At 43.8% G+C, this 20,104-nt stretch overlaps 7 protein-coding genes and 2 pseudogenes across 10 annotated transcripts; 2 read left to right on the forward strand and 7 right to left on the reverse strand.

The window, feature by feature from the left end:
* Window positions 1–285: 285 nt before the first annotated feature.
* On the forward strand, window positions 286–669 carry LOC311362832 (histone H2A; the record flags this gene model as incomplete). The annotated part of the gene is made up of 1 exon (XM_084482721.1): window positions 286–669. The coding sequence occupies one exon, from the start codon at window positions 286–288 to the stop codon at window positions 667–669; it is 384 nt and encodes a 127-aa protein (XP_084338847.1).
* A 1,021-nt stretch (window positions 670–1,690) lies between these two features.
* Window positions 1,691–2,002, reverse strand: LOC311362909 (histone H4; the record flags this gene model as incomplete). The annotated part of the gene is made up of 1 exon (XM_084482803.1): window positions 1,691–2,002. The coding sequence occupies one exon, from the start codon at window positions 2,000–2,002 to the stop codon at window positions 1,691–1,693; it is 312 nt and encodes a 103-aa protein (XP_084338929.1).
* Window positions 2,003–2,847: 845 nt separating this feature from the next.
* LOC311363470 (histone H2A) lies at window positions 2,848–3,315 on the reverse strand (the record flags this gene model as incomplete). The annotated part of the gene is made up of 1 exon (XM_084483416.1): window positions 2,848–3,315. One exon carries the CDS (start codon window positions 3,313–3,315, stop codon window positions 2,932–2,934), a length of 384 nt encoding a protein of 127 aa, XP_084339542.1. The 3' UTR covers window positions 2,848–2,931.
* Window positions 3,316–4,277: 962 nt separating this feature from the next.
* LOC311362900 (histone H3.2) lies at window positions 4,278–4,688 on the reverse strand (the record flags this gene model as incomplete). Its single annotated transcript, XM_084482794.1, has 1 exon — window positions 4,278–4,688. One exon carries the CDS (start codon window positions 4,686–4,688, stop codon window positions 4,278–4,280), a length of 411 nt encoding a protein of 136 aa, XP_084338920.1.
* A 1,006-nt stretch (window positions 4,689–5,694) lies between these two features.
* On the reverse strand, window positions 5,695–6,742 carry LOC311363027 (histone H1 pseudogene; annotated as a pseudogene). Its single transcript has one exon. The product of its transcript is annotated as a histone H1 pseudogene (transcript).
* Window positions 6,743–7,230: 488 nt separating this feature from the next.
* LOC311363369 lies at window positions 7,231–9,701 on the forward strand (annotated as a pseudogene). The gene is made up of 2 exons: window positions 7,231–7,255; window positions 8,984–9,701. The product of its transcript is annotated as an uncharacterized misc_RNA (transcript).
* Window positions 9,702–14,440: 4,739 nt separating this feature from the next.
* On the reverse strand, window positions 14,441–16,454 carry LOC311363025 (histone H2B-like; the record flags this gene model as incomplete). Of its 2 annotated transcripts, XM_084482944.1 has the most annotated exons (2): window positions 14,441–14,993; window positions 16,094–16,403. In XM_084482944.1, the coding sequence occupies 2 exons, from the start codon at window positions 16,401–16,403 to the stop codon at window positions 14,728–14,730; spliced, it is 576 nt and encodes a 191-aa protein (XP_084339070.1). The 2 variants fall into 2 exon arrangements, with proteins under 2 accessions (XP_084339070.1, XP_084339071.1); XM_084482945.1 differs by lacking the exon at window positions 14,441–14,993 and having other exon boundaries at window positions 16,026–16,454.
* Window positions 16,455–17,563: 1,109 nt separating this feature from the next.
* On the reverse strand, window positions 17,564–18,902 carry LOC311363004 (histone H4). The gene has a single exon (XM_084482919.1). The coding sequence runs from the start codon at window positions 18,291–18,293 to the stop codon at window positions 17,982–17,984; it is 312 nt and encodes a 103-aa protein (XP_084339045.1). The 5' UTR covers window positions 18,294–18,902; the 3' UTR covers window positions 17,564–17,981.
* Window positions 18,903–18,946: 44 nt separating this feature from the next.
* LOC311363003 (histone H2A) lies at window positions 18,947–19,344 on the reverse strand. The gene has a single exon (XM_084482918.1). It carries the CDS (start codon window positions 19,329–19,331, stop codon window positions 18,948–18,950), a length of 384 nt encoding a protein of 127 aa, XP_084339044.1. The 5' UTR covers window positions 19,332–19,344; the 3' UTR covers window position 18,947.
* Window positions 19,345–20,104: the final 760 nt, after the last annotated feature.

Here is a 20,104-nt window from a genome sequence, read left to right on the forward strand (position 1 = left end):
TCAGTTTCACATTTTCTGATTTCCAAAGGTTTACATTCGGATTAGGTACGTCATCAATAATTAACAATAATAGTTGTACATTTTATATCTGTTTTACTCTCTTCCTTTTCAATAGGGGGCTATTATGTCGAATAGTGCTACCGCTTGGGCGGGAAGGTATTCTACTGTGATTGGTCAATCCTTTTGCAGTCTCAGTCGGCCAATGAGCAAGGACTTCAATGGCTATATAATCTGGCGTGCTCTTGTAAGCATAGTACTTTGAATTTATCCAGAAATCAATTCAAAATGTCTGGAAGAGGTAAGACCGGAGGCAAAGCCAGGGCGAAGGCAAAGACCCGCTCATCCCGTGCCGGACTCCAGTTCCCCGTCGGCCGAGTGCACAGACTTCTCCGCAAAGGCAACTACGCTCATCGTGTCGGTGCCGGAGCTCCCGTCTACCTGGCGGCGGTACTCGAGTATCTGACCGCTGAGATCCTGGAGTTGGCTGGAAACGCCGCCCGCGACAACAAGAAGACCCGCATCATCCCCCGCCACCTGCAGCTGGCCGTCCGCAACGACGAGGAGCTCAACAAACTCTTGGGCGGGGTGACCATCGCCCAGGGCGGCGTGCTGCCCAACATCCAGGCCGTCCTTCTGCCCAAGAAGACCGAGAAGCCCGCCAAGAAGTAAACCATCAACCTGACTTCAGAACCCAAAGGCTCTTTTAAGAGCCACTCAAATGTTGACCTAAGCGCTACTTTCCTTTTTCTCTAACCTATATGAACCAGAAGGCGTCCCAGGTAAAATAAGGGCTATTTTATTTAGACTAAGATATAACTCATTTGTACTCTAACCCGGTCCCAACACAACCTGGATGTAATAAAACAATGTAGAGTATGGAAGCCAATAATAAGCCACATTACAATGGAGCGAACATTTTGGCGGGGACGGGTTTGAGACATCTGGTTAATTGTTTTAGAAAACAGCGACAGACTACCAGTTGGATTAACTACAAACATGTCATGTCTCCTACAACGTCTCGAATAGGATCTACTTTTTTGTTTGATAATCTATTTTACGCGTACATCTCTTGCTGACAGTTTAAGTCATGTTCTGTTGAACGTGAATACATGTTTTGCTGCAAGTAATTATTTTAGGCCAGTAAGGACGTTAAATAACATTTGCACTCGCAATGATCTTAATGTCTGAAATTTAACTTGTTGAAACCGGCAGAAATCCTAACAGCCCTATCCTCGCCTGCTGATAAAAGGAGGGTCGGGGCGGCAGCCCCGACCCCCCCGACCCTAAACTGTTAATTATAAGACAGGATACTGCTCCACTGCCAGTGTAAATAGCACCATTTAACACCTCACAAAATGTATACATTAGTTGAATGATTTAGGTTGTAAGCTTACATTGTAGTTATTTGCAAATTGAACCGTTCTCCAACAAAACGTATTAGTTGGCCTCATCGTTGTGCTGGCATAGTCGCTTAACTGAGAGGTAAAAAAAATAAATAAAAAACATTAATTAAAAATCCTACCAATAACTGGAGCCCTGAGTACTTTATGGCACCGCATACAATAAGTTTGTTACCATAATTAACGCGGCAGGCCTACACGGTTGGAGAACAAAAATAACTACGGGAAGCCTCTTGAGAATGTGTGGGTGGCTCTTAAAAGAGCCTTTGGGGGTTGAAGAGAAGGTCAGTTTAACCGCCGAAGCCGTACAGAGTGCGGCCCTGCCTCTTCAGGGCGTAGACCACATCCATGGCGGTGACGGTCTTCCTCTTGGCGTGCTCGGTGTAGGTGACGGCGTCACGGATGACGTTCTCCAGGAACACCTTGAGGACACCGCGGGTCTCCTCGTAGATCAGGCCGGAGATACGCTTCACTCCGCCGCGACGAGCCAGGCGGCGGATGGCGGGCTTGGTGATGCCCTGGATGTTATCACGGAGGACTTTGCGATGACGCTTAGCGCCTCCCTTTCCGAGCCCCTTTCCTCCTTTGCCGCGTCCAGACATGTTTCAGTTACTTGTAGAAGTAGAATGAATACCTCTGGGCTGGCGCTCCGTGCTTATAAAGGCTTGTGAGACGAGGGGCGGGAGCTCCAGTACAGACCCCGCCCACCGTCCCCATTCATATGTTAAATACATTCAACCTAATTCTTAGGCCTACTTGTAATAAACGATGCGAGCTTTTATATTTCGCTATTCAATAAATACCAAATCTAGGAAGTCTATCTAAGAGAAAAAAAAGTATGTTCCCTGTCGTTTATTTCCACATAAATGTGATATTTTAAATGCCATACATAAACAAATATATTTTCCATCACATGATACATAGGCCTTTACAAGAGCATTAATTATCCTAATTCAAGCATGCTCCTATCATATTATCTGTATAAGTAGTGGTACTGGTATGGTCATTGTTAACCCTAATTCTGAGTTGATACGACTCATACATTGCACCGAATCCCGCTGACGGGTAAACTGGTTATATAAACGTATCTAAACGCCAGCTCCGTAGTCAAATATGCCTACACCGTGACAAATGAAAAACAAAGTTTAGAGGAAACTAAAAGTCTATGTTGATCAACAAGGTTGTCGCGCTTTTTAGTGAAGATTTGGGGGTGGCTCTTAAAAGACCCATTGGGTTCTGAAATCGGATTTGTAGTTTACTTCTTGGCGGGGGCGCAATGGTTGAACTAAAATTCTTTGATTTTAGACTTTTAAAAATGGACCTGCATGGCACCGAGCACTATCAGTTGCTCAGTGTTTGAGTTTATCTTGATGTGACCGCGGAACGGCGACACTTAAAATTGTCTGTCGGATTGAAAGGCCTTATAAACTACCTGGGACGTCACGTAGTCATTTAACAGGAGATAAGCGCTTAAGTTAACATTTGAGTGGCTCTTAAAAGAGCCTTTGGGTTCTGAAGTCCGGTTGGAGGTTTACTTCTTGGCGGGCTTCTCGGTCTTCTTGGGCAGAAGGACGGCCTGGATGTTGGGCAGCACGCCGCCCTGGGCGATGGTCACGCCGCCCAAGAGCTTGTTGAGCTCCTCGTCGTTGCGGACGGCCAGCTGCAGGTGGCGGGGGATGATGCGGGTCTTCTTGTTGTCGCGGGCGGCGTTTCCAGCCAACTCCAGGATCTCAGCGGTCAGATACTCGAGCACCGCCGCCAGGTAGACAGGAGCTCCGGCACCGACGCGATGAGCGTAGTTGCCTTTGCGGAGAAGTCTGTGCACTCGGCCGACGGGGAACTGGAGTCCGGCACGGGATGAGCGGGTCTTTGCCTTCGCCCTGGCTTTGCCCCCGGTCTTACCTCTTCCAGACATGACTACCTTATGTTTCGAGAAATTTTAGTGAATGAGGGAGTCTGTCCGCCCACTGAATATAATGCCATTCAGGTCTCTACTCATTGGCCAGCTGAAAGTTGAAAGAAATTGCCCAACCACAGTAAAGCACATATTTCCGCTTCAAGCCCAAGAGGGGGCAGCATTGGACCCAAAAATAATGGGCAAGAAAATTCAACTGTGAGAGCGAAAATGATTTACTGGTGTGGTGAAAGCATGATGTACTGTTGGGGTAACCGTATGCGTGCGCTTGCGTGCGTACAACCTGGAAAAGTGTGTTCACAGAGTGATATGGTCTATCCCGTTATAACGTGAAAAATACAGTTTTTAGCATCATCTAAAGCAATTAGCTTTAGCATTTAGCTTCTACCGGAAGCACACACCCGGAAGAAGAACCTATCCTCTAGCCATAGCACGTTTTCAAAAACTATTTTGCCACCCAGAAACGCCCGATGCTCTACAATTATATTTCAAATGGATTAATCGTTTCGACGTATTTAACATGACATGCCGTAACAAAAAGCCTAATGTTGTGTTTCTAGGTTAAAAATCGACGTAAGGCTCCACGACGTTCAACTTGATAGTATTAGCCACCTAGCTTTGCCCTCCGGAAGTCAGACCAACTGACAACATACGAGGCGGGTTTAAAACAGTTTGAATTTATAATGTAAGCTCGATGTGACCGTTGGTGACAGTCTGACTAATATTTTATACTACTATAGAAGCGTTACTAAAATTAGAATGAAGGCTCTAGATGAATTGTTTAGTAGTAGTAGTGAGGGGGTTTTGTGGATAATGTTTTACACCAATAGCTGAGCGCTACATTCAATTATGACTAGTAGTTGGTGGCAATTGCGGTCAGAGAAAAGGAATGAGAAACGTTCTTTAAGACATGTAGGTGGCTCTGAAAAGAGCCTTTGTTGGGGAGGCGGAGTGAGGTAGGTTTAGGCGCGCTCTCCGCGGATGCGGCGGGCCAGTTGGATGTCTTTGGGCATGATGGTGACCCTCTTGGCGTGGATGGCGCACAGGTTGGTGTCCTCGAACAGGCCGACGAGGTAAGCCTCGCTGGCCTCCTGGAGAGCCATGACGGCGGAGCTCTGGAAGCGCAGGTCGGTCTTGAAGTCCTGAGCGATCTCCCTCACCAGGCGCTGGAAGGGCAGCTTGCGGATCAGCAGCTCGGTGGACTTCTGATACCGACGGATCTCTCTCAGGGCCACGGTCCCGGGCCTGTAGCGATGGGGCTTCTTCACGCCGCCGGTGGCCGGGGCGCTCTTACGGGCAGCCTTGGTGGCGAGCTGCTTCCTGGGCGCCTTGCCACCAGTGGACTTACGAGCGGTCTGCTTGGTTCTTGCCATCTCGTCGTTTGAGAAATTGTGTGAAGCGCCGAGGCGGTGATCGGAGCTTATATAGCCTGCCCCGGAAAGCCCGCCCCACACTGAAAGGTCCTTTTACAAGAGCTGATGTCCCGCCTTTACTTTGAGAGACACCCTTTCTTTCATTGGTTTTCCATAATTCAAAATAAATTAAGTTAACGGTTTTCTGTCAGAGAGAGCGCTCTTTACATTCTCTTTTGTTCTTTTTGGGGCATTTGAATACAAATTTGAGCGCGGGATTTATTCTGTAGCTAGCAAACTTGAAACATAAGTGTGTGTGTGTGTGTGTGTGTGTGTGTGTGTGTGTGTGTGTGTGTGTGTGTGTGTGTGTGTGTGTGTGTGTGTGTGTGTGTGTGTGTGTGTGTGTCGGTTTATTTATTTATTCATAAAAACATTTTCTAGATATAATTGAGTTAATAGATAATGGCAATGTAATATTGGATTTCTTTGTTTGGAAAATTCCAAGGTGAAACGCTGTGCTGGTACTATTTGAACATTTGATCAAATAATTTGTTTAAATAATATTATATGATCAGTTGAATCGGTTGTTGGAGTGAGTGGCACCCATCAGAAACGAGGCTCATGCATTCTCTCACTATTAGGCAAACTTTAAGCGTCACCATTTTCAATGCAATACCCTTGGTCTCAGCTGCTGTGCTCACATCCCGGGTTATTCGGGCCAATAACTCCAGGAGCAATGAATCCCGGCCGCCTGGGGTGGTAACGGTGTTCAGGCCTGCATTTGAGATTTAGTATGAGATAAGCAGTGCACAGTCCACCCAAAGCAATACAGTTACACTTCAAATACCAACTTAAATCTAGAAATCTATGTATTGTTGTCAATATAGGCTACAAGTGATACATAATATAATAATATGTATTAGTAATAAGAAAATGAGCACTGTATATCAGGGTGATTGCCAACGGACGTGTAGATGGCTTTTGTCTTGAAAGTACTTCTTAAGTACTTCTACTTCTAGCGGCTGACTTTATTTTTTATTTTTAGCATTTTTTTTATTTTTTATCTGGTCTTAAAAAGAAATACGATTCAAACCAATTGACTACGCTGGTGTCTCACTATGTCACATGTTTGGGTGGTAAATTACCAAAAGCTTAGGGCACAAGTCTTTTAAATACAACAAGGAAAAAGAAAGCATTTCAAACTTCACCGTCCTTTTGCAATGCAAGGATTCATACGTATTGCACATTCTGGCAACTTTTCAATAAACTTCACAATTGTTTTGTTGATAACGTAGTGCGTGGATATCTCTTGTGTGAGAGAAAGGAGGACAGAAAGGAGATGCTACAAGGAGAGTTGACGGAACGTTTGCTCTTAAAGTCGAGTGGTTGGCTCTTAAAAGAGCCTTTTTTGATGGAACACATGAGATCTACTTCTTCTTGGATGCTGCCTTCTTGGCGATCTTGGGCTTGGCTGCCTTCTTAGCGGGCGACTTCTTAGCCGCGGGCTTTGCTGCCCTCTTCGGGCTCTTGGCGACCTTCTTCGGGCTCTTAGCCGTCGCCTTCTTGGCTGCTACGGTTTTCTTTACCTTTTTCGGGGTCGCCTTCTTAGCTGACACAGGCTTCTTTGCAGCGGGCTTCTTGGCTTTCTTCGGGGTAGCCTTCTTAGCGGCCGCGGGTTTCTTGACTGCGGGCTTCTTCACTTTAGGCGCAGCAGCCTTCTTGGCTACTGGCTTTTTCGCCTCCTTGCTGACTTTGAAGGAACCGGACGCTCCGGTGCCCTTGGTCTGGATCAGAGTACCCTTCACCACTAAGCTCTTCACGGCGACCTTGACGCGGGAGTTGTTCTTCTCCACGTCGTAGCCGGCAGCGGCTAAAGACTTCTTCAGAGCGGGCAGGGAAAGTCCGCTGCGTTCTTTGGAAGCAGACACGGCCTTGACGATCAGCTCGCTGACACTCGGTCCGGCTTTCTTCGGCTTGGCCGCCGTCTTTTTCTTCGTTGCTTTGGCCGGTGCGGCGGCGGCAGCGGCGGCGGTAGGTGCGACTTCAACCATCTTCTCGGGTAGTTCTGGTACAAAGGTCTGAATCAGAGTGGTGACTGGCCGGCGCCGGTGGGCCGTGCTTATACACACTATGAGAACCGTAGAGACTCAACCAGCGAAGGGTTTCTCGGTCAGGAGGAAATATGGTCTCATTTGTGTTTCCTCCTTCGTTGTATGTGGATACAATTGTCACACGATGTCAGTATTTGACACGTTTAGTCAACAAAGTACAAGAAGACATGTTAAATTTCCAACGTGGCGAATTGTAGGTTCCAGGGATATCGGGAATATTCCTAAAAACGCTTATATGGCGATGTGTCATGGTTTGGATACAACGAAGACTTCTTTGAGATGTCTTTTTTATTAATGCCTAAACACTTTAATAATGCGGACAGTGCTTTTCCATATACCTGTGACATCTGACAAACGTTTGGCAGTGATCAACTTGTCATATGTGTTTGTTGCTTAGGTTTAAATTAACGAATAGAGTGGCTGGTAAACACACGCGTCAGTAGAGGCTTGCGATGCCGCAGCAGGACAATCAGACACGTGAACGTCTGCCTTGTTCTAAAATAGACAGCATATATTTCGTTTCGTTTAACAAATATGTTAGAAATGTTACAAAATGAATTATTATTTGTATCGACTGTAAAGGTAGTTCCTTCCGTGGTGTTTTCTGTCCCCAGTGTAACTTGGCGTCGGTCATATCCTGCATCGTTTGAGAGATATTTATGGGTTGTGGACGAACTGCATTTTATTGTTAAGCAGGCCTCCCTACTTGTACTTTGTAATGACTGAATACGATTGAACCCAATCCCATCTAATTGAACGACTTTTTCGTTGTGTAGGCCTAGTATATTTTACATAAAACACATAGAATATATTAACATTTAGCAGACGCTTTTATCTATAGCGGCTTACAGTCATTCATACCCACATTCAGGGTGAGTTGCCTTGCTCGGGGACACCTCGACAGCAATATATAAATTACTTTATAGGTTAACCAGATCATATTGATTAATTTGTATAACCATAAAGATTTTTTTTTTCATTTTTTGTAATTATGTTTGTTATATCAGTATTATGTCAGATGGTGTAATAGATGAGATATACCTTATTTATCCCATTTGGGGACTTAATGATCGTGTATCACAAACAGTAGCCTACATTAAAAAGGTTGGAAACTTAATTGTCTACAGAGAGTTCTTCTAGGAGACGAAATGTGAATGTTATATTTAACACTAACAATACATTAAATTCACAATACATACTTTGGATAGCAGCATTTAATGTCAGATTTACACATCAAGGGTAGAAATAGTACAAGTCCAAATTGTTTTTTCAGTTACCAAAATTCTAACCACACTTTGGAGTGAAATCCAACTACATGTCCCTGACCTATTCAAGTTAGACTCATACAACACACAACCCTATAAAATAAGCGACCACAATGTGCACATTTCGAGAACAGGACAATATAATACAATAAATAGACCATGTGGTGTATCAGCTTAGCATGAATACGACATACAAAGTATTGCAAGATATATAACATTAGAGGACGGTTAAAAATGACATGAAAAGTAGCACAAAACTACTTCCAGTTGCAATTACTACATTATAAACCCAGTTCCAAAAATGTAAAATGTAACATTTCTGTTCATGTTCATTCTGTGTGTGATTGTTTGACCTTGTACTCGAACACTTAGATTGAAAAGAAATAGCTGTAGGGCTGGGAGTTCTAGGCAGGAGGGTGGAACATCTTATCCTCATGATGATGGTGCTGTCCATTTGTATGGTGCGCCGGTACGTCCGACCTTGCGCGTGACGTAATATCCGGGCTCGTAGCGCCTCAAAGCGTTCCAGTTTTTCTTTGTGTACGACGAGTTGGAGAAGAATGTACCTCATTTCAGTATGTTTGTTCGTGTATAGACGTTTTTGCTATTATAAAAAATATATATATATTTAACTCTTAAGCTAGATGCCGGTGTGCTAAAAACAATAGATTGTTAACTTTAGAATAAATGCATTTTAGGAGCTTAAGCTCATGTTTGGCTAATGGTAAATGTAACCTGGCATCAACATGCTAATGCGATAAGTACGATGAACACCCATATCTTAACCTTTTTTTCCCCCCAGATTTCCAGTTAATGATAGATTCGCTGCGCTGTGATGTACTGCAATAGAAACACAAAACTGAACATGGTTGATGTGAATGAATTATTGTTATCTACATTGATCACAGTTTACCTCCCATTTTCTCTCTCTCTCACACAGGGCTGAGGCTGCGGCCCAGAATTCAGATCATCATCAAGTCTGGCCCAGAGCGGCAGATAATGCTGGACATGGAAGACCACACATTTGCCCGGCATTTCAGAATACCAAAAACACGGTTCAAGGGTACTTACAGAAAGTTGGCATGCAAAGTGACCAGTACCAAGGGTGGCCCCCCCCACCTATTTCCAAGAAGGTGCTCATGTTCCTGTGGTACATGGGCAACAAGAACAGCTTTCAGGAGATATCTGACAAGTTAAACGTCTTATCTTCATCAGTACACCGTGCCATACTCCCAATTGCTGTCCATCATGTCCGCCCTTGGCTGGACTTTTGTCTCTTGGCCTACAGGCTGTGAGAAGACGCACATGTGGCCTTCCAACGCACATGTGGCCTTGAGGGGGTCATGGGAGCGATTCATGGCTGCCACATCAGGATCCAGAGGCCACCGGTCAGAGGAGGAGACTACATGAACAGGAAGTACTCTGTCCTCCAGGGGATTGTTATTGCTGAAGGCCGCTTCATCAACATCTTCAGTGGAATCCCTGGCAGAGCGCATGATGCCAGGCTGCTGCGGTTCTCCTGGTTTTTCCAAGAATGGCAGGAGAAGATGGGGCATTACCATCTACTGGGGGATGGTGCTTACATCGGTCAGGCTTCCCCCCCCCCCGGTCACAACGGGGTCACAATCCCCCCGATCACAATCACCCCCCCGGTGTGACAACGGGGCTCTCACAGATGCAGACCTTCAGTGTGTCAGTGGGGACTTGCACTGGAGTTTGTCTGGAAGCAGCAGGAGACAGAGAAAAGGAGCTGGTGGAAGACACTGGTGAGGGAGCTCTCCTGTGTGGAGCTCACACTGCTTTGGCATCGGTACGTTTCTTAACATCATTGGTATTGAAAGGTCCATGACAGTCTTCTCACCCCGGGTGTGGGTAGTTCTTACAAGCGTTATGAGCAGGGCTGCATTAGAAAAACCTGATATAATGTAACCCAAATGAAATTATTATACTGTGTGTGTGTGTAGCTGATGTAAGCAGCCTCACCTGGCAGAGTCTGATTGGACTCCAGGCTGCACACCTGTTGCACATTGAGTAATCGGTGTGCACAGGTTGGACCAGCCATCGCTGCACAAACACACACTGGAGAGGACTCTTGCATGCAGCGGAAAGCCATTTGGCTTACACAGTGAGCTAGCATTAGAATGAATTTGATTGAATTCACTTTAACATGGCTCACTACATATACATGTATGCCATCTGTATGAAAAATACCCTTTTATTATTTAACCAACATTCATTTACTCTTTTAATCTATTTAGGTATCAATGCCGCAATAGCGACTACATCACAGAGATTGTTAAGATGTTCTGAAATTGGGAATGTATTTACAACTGGTGGAAGGGGGTAAATTTGAGCACATTGACTCAAAGTTCTCATGAGTTACAATATTATATTTTGTAGCGACTAGTAGGGACCGTGTTCAGTGGGCGACAAGGGATCCAGGGGGGGTTCGGACTACCGCTGGTTGGACCTTTGTCTGGTTGCAGCCTGTAGGACATGAACATAATTTACTAAACAACATTGCTGGCGTAAAACGATTTTGACGGTAGCAGTTGAATGTTGATGTCCATATCTTACAGGCTGCAGCCAGACATTATTGTCTGTGTATGGCCCATTGCTGTCTCCGCTATTTCGGAGACAGCAATGGTTGAGATCGGTTGAGAAGCCATTTCTCAACCGATTTCAATGAATCTTTTTTTTTTATATTCAAGGGTTTATGATCTATATGGAGTAGGCTAGACCCTTTTTCTAGTCAACGTATCATAAACGCATTATAATGTAAATGTAATGTATCGTATCCAGAAAAACCCCAGCTCCACTGTTCCCTTGTGTTTGTCACAACCACTCCAAAATGGTGGCGATGTTAATGTACGACCCGAAGGCCGGCATTTAATGCTCATTGATCGGACTCAAAGTGTGATCTGTGGCAGACTGCTGCTAAACCTGAATGGTGTTTTCTGTTTTCAGTGTGCAGAATGATCAGCCCCATAGAACTGGGAGTAGGATGTAGTGTAGATATTGACTGGTGGTTATGTGCAGCTCTGAAGTTCTGAAGTGTTCTTATGACTCTTGGGAGGAAAATGTTATGTAGACGGAAGACGTCAGGTTTTGGTCATACCTTCAACGTCACCATCCCTTTTCACTCCACTTCAGCTGCAATCTGTTTATTTATCTGTTAAACCGTTCAATCCATTGGTTGTGAACAAAGCTTCCCGTACTCAGAGTAGTCTCTCTGACACTCAGTGCAGTAGTTATGTGCAGTGGCCTGCCAAACTCCTCTACTGCATGTAACTATTCAGTGGACACCGTGTTAGCTCTGTTTGAGCAACAACAGCAACATCACCATTCTAATGTATCCCCTAACCCTCCATGGTACCATTGACTACTGGCCTCAACCTGATCAGTTGAAGTTTGGGCATGGCACAGCATAGAGGTGTCGGTGATTGATCCCTTCTGAATCCACCCTAAGCAATGACTCTCAAAGGCGTTTTCTCTGCACAGCGATGCCCCTGGATCACAGATGATCATAAGCCATGGCCTCACCAACATTAGGGTGCACTGCTTTAACTTTTCTGGTGTTCATCTGTTACAGATGAATATTTAGAGATCTGCAACCTGTATTTTCTCATGTTATCCGGGATGGTTCCTGACATCCCTTAATGTGAGGCTGCATGTGATTTTGTAACTCGTAATTAAAGATTCTGAAGCACTACTTCTTTCTGATGATTTCTCGCTCTGTGTCACCTGAAAACGCGTAAGTACGAGTAATACTATTCAGTGTATTTCATGAAGCACAATCAATCAGTAAACTAAATTTTAATTCTGCAAGTCTGGATAGGTTCTTTGATACCTGTTACCTAACATTATACAGCCATTATTAGCTTGCTACTGTAAATGGAACGGCATATACCACTGACACATGGCAGACATTGTGCCTCTCAGGTTTATTTGTTATGTTAAATTTTCCAAACATGTCTGTTAGAGACTGGACAAACAATACATGTTCGGAGGGCTTTAGAACAGGTTTATAATCATATTCTTTAACCGTTAGTGTGTGTGTGTTGTTAGTTTGTTGTATATTCGACGGATATTGCTTTTCACATAGGGACCGTCAATAAATTACTCCATTTTTTTTTTTGCTCAATTTTTGCCCATGGTATGGCAATGTTCTACTAGGTGGTACTCATTAGACACACCCAAGGATAATATAATTGTTTGCACCTACAATTTGATTTTACTTTTTTAAAGAATCCCATTCATTTCCTATGGAAAATAGCTTTTTGCTATTGGAAGCTACTTGTTGCTCAATAGCTTCCATGATATGGCACCAAAACACCCCAAACCAATGCAAAGATCAAATGGGTAGTTTTTACTGGGACTTAGAAATTGTCTGATTATAGTTCCATGTGTCAAAGAAAGCTGTTTATTTTGGATCTTGGTTCTTAAACTGGGAAAAAAAATTCCCCATTTTTAAACTAATAAAAAAAAAGGCATGAGTTTGTAGACTATTGAATTACCAGAAAACATGCTTTTATGTGATTAATATATATATATGAAGTATTAATTGGCTACTGGGTAGAAAGTTTCAGCCATATTGCCCCAGCACAATTCCACAGCAGCTTGTTTTCCTAGACTCAAGGATTTTTTTTCTCTTAAAGGCAGAATATGTAAGTTTTCTGCATTTCTTTTATTATCAAAAAACGACCATAACTATTATCTATTTTTTTTTGTGTACTAACATAATCCGAAATGTTTTCAACCATTGCTAATTTCAAAAATATATAATTTTTTATATTTGTACCGTCCCCCCCAAATATTGTCGAGTCTGATTGACATAATTTCCCCTTAAAACTAGCATCCAGCGGAAATACCAGGAAACACAGGGAGTACACAAGTCGTAGAGCTAGATAGGTTCCACTCTGTTTTTTTTCATTCAATGTTTTTATTGCTCCCTCTTAATGGAACACGATTATTCATGGTGTGTCCCAGATGCCCCGGACACCAGACTTCCGAGGTCGAAGTTGGTAAATCTCCCAGCTTTTTGCGGCATTTCTCGGAGGCACGCCCCCTTTTGGTTGCACCCCCTCGGAATTCTGAGAGTATACCGAGCTCAGTGATGATACGCTCAACAATAATGGTTGCACCCGTGAAGAGATTTTTTTTCTTTGTATTTGTACCACGTTGGTCATTTTAATGTTGATTACATTTGATTACATTGCTACTTTATTCCAGTCACCAATGTCTGCATTGCACAGTCTTGCTGTGCGAGCAATACAATGTAAAGTTGTGTTGTCCGTTTTCGAGTTGGTTTGCTAAAGAGGCTAATGTAGCTAACAATAATAACGACTAGCCAATGACATGACATGACACGATCACAAAGACAAACGGGAATGCTGTAAGTGCTACGAGACAGGAAATTACATCACAAGTGAAACTTGGAAGGCTGGTGTCCGAGGCATCTGGAACACACCATCAGTCCAGTTTGGCACGACTTCTGTTGCCAAAGCTTCCCATGGGTGATTAAAATGACTCAAGAAGATTATCTGACAAGAGGAGTGATACGAGAGTCAACATTTGTGTGCATTTCCAGAAGGAGAGCTTTGCGAGGAGCTAGGAGCTAACTACTACTAGACAGGTAAGCGCCATTTGGCTCATCGCGTTATCGGAATAATATACAGCAGTGGCAGTGGGTCAATAGAGGGCGCTAGGGCACCGCCCCTCTGTGAAATATTCACTTGAATATATCTGCCAACTTTGAATGAACTATTATACATAAGAAATAAATCAACAAAAATACATAGCGTTTATCCTCGTTTAATTGTGTGATAGACCGTACTTGCAACTGCCAGCAATAAATGCGTCTGAATGTCAATGATTTGGGCTAGGCTAGTTATTGGTCTTTCGAAATAAAGCCCTCCCTCAGGTCAGGGGCACTGGCCAAGTTGAAGTCAACGTAAGCTCGCAAACTTTTTGCTGTCTATCAAGCAGAGACGGCTTTTCATTGGCGCAAAAAAATTGCCCTTGGGTCGCACCAGTGTGCACCCCAGGCCAATAGACCTCTGAAGAATATGTCCCGCCTCCGAGGCTCCGGTTCCCTCGGTCAATTGTGTATGGGAAATAACATGGTGTTTTTGAATTGAACAAACTCTGTAGGTGGCTAAGTAAAAGCTGCATCACGTTTTGAACTACACACTTTTTCTATCTAGTTTCGACTGGGTTTTTGGAATGTCTGTGCAGTTAAAGAAAAAGTAGGAAATGATTATTAATGCTACTTTAACAGCACTGAAAATAAAAAAAAACACTACATCCAATGAGGACTACTAACCCTGCTGAACGTAAACTACAACCTCCTTCCTCCAAACCCCAGGTCCCAAAATCAAGTCAACTGAACGAGCTGCACTTTATATATTCATTTAATTTAATGCAAATGCATCTCAAAGCAACCTTTTTACTTGAAAACAAGTTTTTTTCCTAATCTGTATTAGAGATAATAATAAATGTCTTGTACTGTGTATAAAAAAAATGCTACTGTATTTAATCACTCATAATACTATTTCAAATAAGCAATGCTTTTTTATAAAGACGGTAGCATTGAATCATATAAAATAATTACTAACCATTGACTTCTATAAAAAAGGAGGATATCTCTAAAGAAGATAACAGGGGTGATGTTTCTAACAGTAATTATAACAGTGCTGCCATGAACCCAGTGTGCGGGCCATTTGGGTCGGGGTATTGGTCACATATCCTGCAAACTCCTGCTGATGCCGTCCCTCTTCCTCTACGCACTGGTCTTCCTCTTGCCACACCGCTTGCTCTTCCTGTCCTTTTTCCTGTGGCCGTCACACTTATGTTTCCCTGTGTTGGGTCTTGCCCCCCTGCTATAGGGGGGATTCCAGGTCTCATCAACAGTTGACATTGGTACATCCAGTGAGGAGCTATCAGTCTACCTGCAACATACAGTGTTCACATATCAACAGAAGCACTTGCAAAAATCTTGAGATACAGAGAGGACAAGATGAGCTGTCAATATTTATGTGGCTACATTAAAAGGGCTGTCATGTGTTTTAGCAAACGTTAGTACTTATACTTATTAATGTGAAGTGCGTATACTTATTAATGTGACACCAAGCTTTGCCTTCTGTTTGTCACTATAAATACTACGGTTTATTGCAATGCTTTTGTGCTAATGCAATTACAACAAAGGTAAGGCAAGACCATGCATATGGCAATGACTTCCAATGCAGGACATCTACATAATATAATATACACATGCGCAAGCCAGCCTGTTGCACCAGCTGTGTATCATTTCAAACTTGGCTTTCCAACTGTTATAGAAGGCTACATACCTTTATTATTGATGTGACATTTTATATCGATCAAGCCTACTACGATGTGCTACCATATAAAAGGCATAACAACGTTGAACACGCTGAAACGTGACTTAAGTTTGATTGTTTTGACTGCAGATAACGGCTAAGCTAACCTAGCCTACGATGTAACTCTTCAAGCAACTCGTCTACAGCTCAACTCAATTTATAAGCATAACGCTACTTTTACTGATGTTAGTTGCGGCTATTTCATTACAATGAAATTGCATACATTACCTCGTCCGTGAACATGTTTGCTGCGGAGTCGCGTCAGATAGTTTCACCGGCAGTTGTGAAAACAAAACTCCCATTAACCCACCCTGCTACACGACGTCAAACCAGAGGTCAAACTAAGACATCGGTTTATTTTTCTTCTACGTTTGATAAACCGACGAAGAGTAATTTAGCGGATAAAGTGCCATCTCGCGTCCAAATGTTATATACCTTTAAGGTTATCAAATGCAGACCCTACTACCTCACATTTACAGTCACATTAAATGCTCGATGTTGTAATTCAGAGTGGATCCCGTTTACAAATAAGGGGAAGCTCTTTAATAAGCATTTGGGTGGTCCTTAAAAGGACCTTTGGGTTTGGTTTGTAAACCATCGAGTCTACTTGGAGCTGGTGTACTTGGTCACCGCCTTGGTGCCCTCAGACACGGCGTGCTTGGCCAGCTCACCGGGGAGCAGCAGGCGGACGGCGGTCTGGATCTCCCGGGAGGTGATGGTGGAGCGCTTGTTGTAGTGGGCCAGGCGAGAGGCCTCCCCGGCGATACGCTCGAAGATGTCGTTGACGAACGAGTTCATGATGCCCATCGCCTTGGAGGAGATGCCGGTGTCGGGGTGGACCTGCTTCAGCACCTTGTACACGTAGATGGCGTAGCTCTCCTTCCTGGTCTTACGGCGCTTCTTCCCTCCCTTGACGGCGGTTTTAGAGACGGCTTTCTTTGAGCCCTTCTTGGGCGCGGGTTTGGGTGCAGGCTCAGGCATTGTTACCGTGTGACTGAAATTGCGGCGCCTGGTCTGGTCGCCAGTAGGCATATTCATACAGAATATATGCAAATAGATGTGGAGATCCCTTGGTGTGATTGGATGGAGTCCGCTCTAGAATTACGTGTTTGAATGCGATTCACAACGAATGTGATATTTGCAGCAAAGCTGCCGTTCATAATTATGCAGACTACTACTGAAATATAAATATTTGTTCATTAAACCCACATGTATTACCGTTATTTCGTAGACATATCCGTATGCCGCATGTCAAAATCAGACCACTATTTCAGTAGGTAAAACCTATGGTCATTAATTTACATTTTTGAGTTTTATTTATCACTTTATTTATCACATTATTATTTATCACAATTATTACGGTCTCATATTGTTGTGATAGCATTAGCATTTAGAAACGGAAGGGCGGAACTAAAGTGTTTGCGTGGTAGCCGGACTCATGGTTGAGGGGCACTTCACGCTTCCTCGCCAGACGGATTTTTTGAGTTGAGTCGCTTCGCTCCTTCCACTGTCTTCCAGGTTTGTACGTTTGTGTAAACCACACCAATCACTAAAGTCATTAGGGTTGAGTTTGATGTCGGTAATGTTGAGTTAATTCACTTTTTAAAAACTTCCTTTGTTTGTTTCGCGACAAACGGCAATATAGAGAAAGGCAGTTGGCCGTTTGTACATTAATGTGGAAACACGCAGAATGTATTTTATTTTATTTTGGCCCTGAACACCTGACGTACATGTTTAATAATATATTTCATATGATTAAGAAATATATAAGATATTAGTTAGTTATATGTATTAGAGTATATGAAAAGGGTGTGTTTCATAGCTAAATGTTTAGTCTGTTAGGCTGACAAAAGGCCGTGGTTTATTGTCTGATTGTTTTCTTTGGTGGAACAGTCTTTTTAAATTAATTGTTATTGTGGTTTAAAGCCTTGTGAGGTAGTTTACTACCAGTAAAGAAGCTGAATACACACATAGGCACAACTGATGTGAATTTTGCCAAGAGGTGTGGAGTATTCATTTGAATGTGAATTAGAGTAAACGTGAATACGTGAGCCTCACTTTGTTATTGCACTTTTTCTAACGAGAAATTACAAACGGACAATTTAGTTTAACCAGGGAAGAGTCCATATTTATATTTGGTATTTGTGAAATAAAGCGACGGATTTTGGAGGGCGATGAGAGTTCCGTTGCTTCGCTCCTTCCACTGTTATCAACCTGTTTTTCAGAAATCCGATCCGATCATCTAGTCGTTACTACCGTCCTGGCCACTTGGGACAGGTAACACCGCCGTAAGAGCAGGTACAGTATATTCTATCCAAAGTATTGCGTAATGCACGCAGGTGGACTGGACATCCGCCAAATGTTCTTTGTTAAGTTGTGTACATTGGCCATTAAACTTAGCCTGGCTTAATGGGTTACATCCAAGTCACGGTTCGTGTTCATTTTATCGTTATACACCATAACGTAACGGTAAGAACAAGCATCTCATATGGATGTGGGTGGCTCTGAAAAGAGCCTTTGGTTTCGTTTAGTCGTCGTCGTTCTGGTGTGTCGGGTAGTTTAACCGCCGAAGCCGTACAGAGTGCGGCCCTGCCTCTTCAGGGCGTAGACCACATCCATGGCGGTGACGGTCTTCCTCTTGGCGTGCTCGGTGTAGGTGACAGCGTCACGGATGACGTTCTCCAGGAACACCTTGAGGACACCGCGGGTCTCCTCGTAGATCAGGCCGGAGATACGCTTCACACCGCCGCGACGAGCCAGACGGCGGATAGCGGGCTTGGTGATGCCCTGGATGTTATCACGGAGAACTTTGCGGTGACGCTTAGCGCCTCCTTTTCCGAGCCCCTTTCCTCCTTTGCCGCGTCCAGACATGTTTCAGTAGTGGTTAGCTGCTGAGAATGAGTACCGCTCAGCGTCTCTGTGATTATATAGGGTAGTTGCGGACCTAAGTGAGAGCAAATGGGCGGGCTTTCTCGGGGCATAAATTAATCGGCCCAGAAGAGAACCGTTAATGATACCACGGTAGAGGGAAATGCTTTTGATTATTAACTTCAATATACGCCTACTCCTTCGATAATTATGGAATTATAAATCTAGTTAGGCCTATATGGTTGAAGGTGTTAGATACACAGGAATCCCGTATTTACGTACCACACAAACCTAAAATAACATTAACAGGGTATAACGTAAGGAGCAGTTGGATATCTGCATTACATTATTCAGTTATGATAAAATTGTAAACACTTGCAACGGATACGAGTGGTGTGGGGTGTATTTGTGTGACAAGACTTCTTGGCGTAGCATCGATTTATCGAAAGCCTCATCACCCTAATATATAATTTAGTACGTCGTACAATGTGGAACATAAAGACAATATTATGCCTTATACACATGGTTGATTTTTTTTTTTTCGGGGTGTTGAGAAAGCTGGGTTCGAATATGTGAATATCATGTAGAGGATTGTCTCTTGAAGTATATTTGGGTGGCTCTTAAAAGAGCCTTTGGATTTGAAGTGAGGTTGGTGGTTTACTTCTTAGCGGGCTTCTCGGTCTTCTTGGGCAGAAGGACGGCCTGGATGTTGGGCAGCACGCCGCCCTGGGCGATGGTCACGCCGCCCAAGAGCTTGTTGAGCTCCTCGTCGTTGCGGACGGCCAGCTGCAGGTGGCGGGGGATGATGCGAGTCTTCTTGTTGTCGCGGGCAGCGTTTCCAGCCAACTCCAGGATCTCAGCGGTCAGATACTCGAGCACCGCCGCCAGGTAGACGGGAGCTCCGGCACCGACGCGATGAGCGTAGTTGCCTTTGCGGAGAAGTCTGTGCACTCGGCCGACGGGGAACTGGAGTCCGGCACGGGATGAGCGGGTCTTTGCCTTCGCCCTGGCTTTGCCTCCGGTTTTACCTCTTCCAGACATGATTACTTTGAATACCTTGAATAATGCAGAGTGGCCAGTAGTCCCCTGGTAAACTACTTATAGATCTCTAGGACTCTGCTCATTGGCCAGCTCAAACGTGAAAGAATGGACCAATCGCGGTAAAATGCATAAATTACCTCCACGCCCAGGAGGTGGCAGTAATGGACCTACATCCGTAATAGCCTATCTATTATGCACTTGCATCAGTTTGAGACTCTAGGGTAGTGTCTTGATTTATGAAGCAAATTATTCAATTACGTGATTGGATGGCTGTCTACCAAGGCATAGCGATGGAGTCAACTTTGGGAGGGACCCAATTTAAAGGCGAATCCCATTTCTGAACATTGTGTTGGGATTACATATCCTACATACACCCAACTGGAATGTATTACAATTATTATTTGATCTTTATTAATGTAAACTTAAACATGATGACTGGTAATGCACTGCAGGGACATTTTGGGGACCGGGCCGCAGTGAGCCCTAGCAGTCGAATACGGAAGGCCATAAGGGCCTAGAAATGTTGCTTTTGCGTGTAAACACGTAATATTTGGACGTGTTAACGCCACAAAAATAAAGACCTGATTAACTTCCATTTTCTTGTTGTGGCCAATGAATCAAGGCAGTCTTTCATATTCATGAGGTTAAAAACTTTTCCAGCTGAGTACAAAACATTTATTTGGAGAAAAAAAACTAATTAAATTAACATAAATTATGTATGTGCGTTATATTTGGCAGCTTCAACATAAACATTAAAATGGTGCAAATACTCA

The sequence above is a fragment of the Micromesistius poutassou genome (genome assembly GCF_964030765.1).
Source record: "Micromesistius poutassou genome assembly, chromosome: 18".
NCBI classification, from domain to species: domain Eukaryota; kingdom Metazoa; phylum Chordata; class Actinopteri; order Gadiformes; family Gadidae; genus Micromesistius; species Micromesistius poutassou.

Coding starts and splice junctions, on each gene's coding strand:
- LOC311363004 (XM_084482919.1), bottom strand. CDS start 18,293: ATGTCTGGACGCGGCAAAGGAGGAAAGGGGCTCGGAAAAGGAGGCGCT.
- LOC311363003 (XM_084482918.1), bottom strand. CDS start 19,331: ATGTCTGGAAGAGGTAAAACCGGAGGCAAAGCCAGGGCGAAGGCAAAG.